This window comes from Cynara cardunculus, assembly GCF_001531365.2.
Source record: "Cynara cardunculus var. scolymus isolate 2C chromosome LG 6, CcrdV1, whole genome shotgun sequence".
Lineage (NCBI taxonomy): Eukaryota > Viridiplantae > Streptophyta > Magnoliopsida > Asterales > Asteraceae > Cynara > Cynara cardunculus.
This window is the reverse complement of record NC_037533.1, coordinates 9,098,632-9,103,518: the sequence shown is the minus strand read 5'-3', so window position 1 is coordinate 9,103,518 and position 4,887 is coordinate 9,098,632. Positions and strand designations below refer to the sequence as shown.

The following is a 4,887-nucleotide window of genomic DNA, read 5'->3' as shown; positions in this document are numbered from 1 at the left end:
AATACTGAAAACTACTTGGACTATATGACCCAATTACCTAATTGGCTGATCCAAACGTTAAAACGCCTACCATGTCCATAATTTGGATGGAAACTTGATTAAACCAGCACCTTTGTTCAAATCAAATACAGTGGATAGAAATACAATTTAAAAGCTTCAAAACCCAAGTCCCTAACTGCACTACCAAGCTCTTTTTCCTCATCATTTCCATAGTGAAACCTCAAACGTTTTTGAACATGAGGGAACAGGCATTTTTAAATCTACGGTTGAACATGAGGAATATATTAGCTGCCAAAGGTTAGTGTAAAAGAAATTATGGGAGAGAACTTTGTGTATGTAGAGAGTGGATGTTCTCGTGTATGTGCAGATGGCTTTGATTCATTTGAATAATTCATTTCAGACTCTTGTGTGTCTGTCTTTTTGTCTCTATTATTATTTTGAAGATCAGTGGTGTAACGTACACTGTTGTCTTCTGCTCTGCTTGATCGACTACATTGACAAGAAACGGTTCTGTCATGTTCCGAGGATGAATGAAAGCGATACTCATTTCAATTATGATTCCAAATTCTTGTATCAGTAAATGGTTTCATTAGTTTCCAAGATAATGAAGATGAGATGAAAAGAATCAATTTATTTGGGAGAGAGTAGTAAGATTGCTACCTTAAGAGTTAAACTTTAAAATATTTGTGTGTGTGTGGTGGTGGTGGTTATGATGAAGCAGATGAATTATAATGGAATTACATATAAGAAACARTACTTTAAAAAAGCCAAAAAATTGGAGAGCTTTAGGGAGTCCAGAGTCCTTGTTACTAACAGTTAGGAGTGAATCTTTAAATTTGTCGAGTGTTGTGCTAGAGTGAAAAAGCTCAATCTGTTTATTAAATAATTAGAGTTCAGGTTAGTGGCCTATTATTTAACTTGTTCCAGTTAGTGAACTTTTGTCATGTATGTTACAGATTAACGGACTGCACTTTTATTTTCACTTTTATTTGTTGATATCAGGATGCTGAAAGGGATAGCCAGAAGGGCATGCCTCAACAGCATGCTAAAAATAAAATGAGAGTGCCTAGACCTGATGATTCTTTATCTTGGGGGAAGCAGAAAAGTCAGAGCATGTCAGTTAAGGATGCTGGTGTCATTTCTTCTGCATTGTCCAGCTTACAAAAGTTCACCAATGATGGAAGTTTCTTGAAAGAATTTAAATCTCAGCAAGATGATGATTCATATTCAGATCGTGACGGGAAAGTTGCATCTGATGTGTCCAAATCTGAAAAACCATCTCGTGTAGACGAAGGACACATAAAGCCTGCACTAAGTGCAAACCAGTTGGCTGCTAAAGTTATGCAGCTCCGTATGAAAGGAAAGCATGACGAAGCTGAGAAACTTCTGGTAAGGAATAATGTTGGTTTGCACATCATTTTCCATCTAGCCACATTTCTTTGAACTCATTAAATATTTGCCTTTCYATATATGCAAGTAATTGGGATTTGGGTGCACATGAGGAATTCGTGTCCTATTACATTTTTATAATATGAAGAGATGCATGTTAGCGATGGCATAAGAGGTTTAGAAAATATACATGTAAGGAAGAGATAGCATGGGGTATTGTTGTCTTTTAAGAGCATCTCCAAGAGATTCTCCAAAATGGAGAAAAATGAAGGTTTTGATTAAATTTTTCTTCCAACAGACTCTCCAAAACTTTCTCCAAAATGGAGACAAAACGAGAGAGTGAAATTCTCCAAATTTGGAGAATTCCCCAAAAATGATTTCCTTGAGAGAGACAAATTTTTAATTATATTTCCGCCAATAGAAAACCTTGGTGTTAAATGTTTTATGGGAGAGAAATAATATTTTACTACATGTATAATATATTCTAATAATATAATTAATGTTGCAATGTTCAAAATAGAAAATCTGTTCAAGTTGAATGTAATTTTTTATGGAGATTCTTGAGTTTTGATTCCCATATGATGATGTGACATTGTAACACCTCAAAATTTTGGAGAATCTGTTGTTTTCTTCTCTCCTTTAGTAATTTTTCTTTCACCTTTGGTAAAAAGAAGAAACCAAAATTCTTGGTGTTTGAAAATTGCTGTAGTGATGCTATTCAGTGAACAGATTATAAGCAATACAATTAACACCTGAAGCAACCTCCGTGATCTTAATCTGAAAGAATCAAAATTGTACCATATATATGAACATCGTTTGCAAGATTTTTTTGCTCTTTGCTTGTCCTAAATTTAGGCTTCCACATGTATACCCTTGGGAGCTCATGGATAAAGGATTGGTAATTTTTGATTGCAAGAATTCTTGATATGTACTTAGAAATTAATGCTTAAACTTTTAACTTCCCTCGTGACACGGTGAAAATATTTACCTGGTTGTTTTGAAATGATGCTTTTATTACACGGGTTGAACACTGTTTTTTCTCTTCATATTCTTCTACCACACACTGTTAAAGCACATACAAGTAATTATAATGTCTCTATGCTGGAGGAGCTCCGTTTGATGCCATCRCTAATAATTCCCAATTTGTTTCTAAYTTCAGAAAGAGGCAGAAGTGCATRAAGGGGAAAGCAAAGCGGGTACCATCACAACCAATCCACAGGGTGATGGAACTATGAGCAGGTAAATTTTGTTCTGGAGGAATTGGCTTATATTTGCAGGGTTTCCCCCGGGTTAAGATAAATATCACAAAAAAACCGTATTGATTTGAATTTTGTATGTTCTATATGCGCCTCTCTCATGGAGTTCCATATACAGATCTATTTGTCATGATCAGTTATACCCTTTTTGTTTTTGCTTTATAGGTATATCATGCATGGCATAAAAGCACGTGAAAAGATGAAAGAGGAAGATGCTGACATGCATGTAGCAAGGTTAATAGTGCAAAACAAAAAGTATAGTATATCAGGTCAGGCAGATGATGAATACGATTATGACGAGGGACCTAAAAGAAAGAAACGGGGTAAAGGTGACGATGTTCCCAAATCAATGGGATATACCCGTTTCGAAAAACGCATTTTAACTCAGCAAGAGCGCTGTAACTTTTGCTTTGAGAACCCTAAGAGGCCACGACATCTTGTTATTGCGATTGCCAATTTCACATATTTGATGTTACCTCAGTGGAAGCCTGTTGTACCAGGCCATTGTTGCATATTGCCTATGCAGGTTAGTTTTTATCAGTCAGTTTGCTTTATTCACAAGTATAAGCTAATTGGGTCATAAAAATTGAAATCATGTCTCTAGATTCATTTGGTCACAGTATCTCTGAGTTGTCGTAAACCATAATATGTTGAAAACCGTAATATGTTGCAAACTTGCAAACCAATTTCATGTGTTATATGAAACAACACCCAATTCAATTGTTGCTTGATGTAGTAATAGAGGTGTCTAAGCTTGAAAAGTCCAAAGAGTGCAGATTAGCCTCGGAGCTTGGATACTTGGTTTTGGAAGATATGGCACTAAAAGTGGTAGAGATGGTCATGTAAAATATGCAATCTTCATACAGTGTTGTTTTATCTATGAAACATTCGGAATTGTTTTGTGTGTGAAAATAACATTAGTATACACTTTATACATAAAACACACACAATAACAAAACATATGAAGGAATATGAATCATAGCTTAAAATCAAGCTCGTTCAATGGGTTTGGATTGGTTTTCACGGGTTTGTAATAAATTTGCTGTTTTTATTTGATTTTCAATGTAGCATGAGTTAGCAACAAGAAGCGTTGATGATAACGTRTGGGATGAAATACGCAACTTCAAGAAATGTCTTCTAATGATGTTTGCTAAGCAAGAGATGGATGTTATATTTCTTGAAACAGTAATGGGGTTGGCAAAGCAGAGCAGGCATTGTTTGGTGGAATGCATTCCTTTGCCTCCAGAAATTGCAAAACAGGCTCCTCTCTATTTTAAGAAGGTTTGTGTTATTTCAGTTACTACTTCCGTTTCAAAATACGTGTCCATAGTTCTATTTTAGCTTGTCCACTTTCAATTCTACCCTTATTAATTATAAGATGGAGAAATTCATCACTTTCTCTATTATCAAGGGTAAAATTGTCATTTAGTTAATTAAAGATTGTAATAATTGTACATTCTCATAACTTTGTGCCTTTTTCATTGTGGGGGACACAGGCTGAACCGTTTCTCTGTTTAGCAACTTTTATCAACATAAGATACGAAAGAAACCTTTTTTGTATAACGATAAAGCCATATATGATATTGTGGTTTTTTGTTTGCAGGCAATAGATGAAGCTGAAGAAGAATGGAGCCAACATAATGCAAAGAAGTTAATTGATACAAGTGAAARGGGGTTGCGTAACTCGATACCGAAAGACTTCCCGTACTTCCATGTGGAGTTTGGTTTAAAGAAGGGATATGTTCACGTTATCGATGATGAATCCCAGTTCAAAAGCAGTTTTGGTGTTAACGTTATAAGGGGTATGCTCCGATTGCCTGCAGAAGACATGCATCGTCGTCAAAAGCATGAGTCTATCGACACTCAAAAAGAAGCTGCCGCGAATTTCGGTCGAAGTTGGGAGCCTTTTGACTGGACCAAACAACTTGATTAGATTTCTGTCTTCTTCCCTAGCTTTTACCCAAAAGTGTATTGTATATATAAGAGAGCTTGAGCATTTCGTAATGATTTTTAGTTTTATTTGTAGTCATTTTTGTGGATGTTTATGTTAGAAAACTGTTATTGATACTCCCTTTCCATTGTTTCTTCAACTTGTTTTTTTAGTATATAATATTTATATCTTTAAAGTATATAATATCTGAATGAGGAGTCTTAAGAAACATGCGCCTGATTTATAAATGGCAAGTTAAGTTGAGGAAATTTAGGTATGTGTACAAGTGTATTTACCTTATTTTGTATTTTA

The 4,887-nt window shown here is 35.1% G+C and overlaps 1 protein-coding gene across 1 annotated transcript; it reads left to right on the top strand.

Moving 5' to 3' along the window:
* The first annotated feature begins 979 nt into the window (after positions 1-979).
* On the top strand, positions 980-4,606 carry LOC112514990 (CWF19-like protein 2). The gene is made up of 5 exons (XM_025121654.1): positions 980-1,389; positions 2,549-2,628; positions 2,811-3,171; positions 3,714-3,926; positions 4,249-4,606. Exons 1-5 carry the CDS (start codon positions 1,030-1,032, stop codon positions 4,576-4,578), a joined length of 1,344 nt encoding a protein of 447 aa, XP_024977422.1. The 5' UTR covers positions 980-1,029; the 3' UTR covers positions 4,579-4,606.
* Positions 4,607-4,887: the final 281 nt, after the last annotated feature.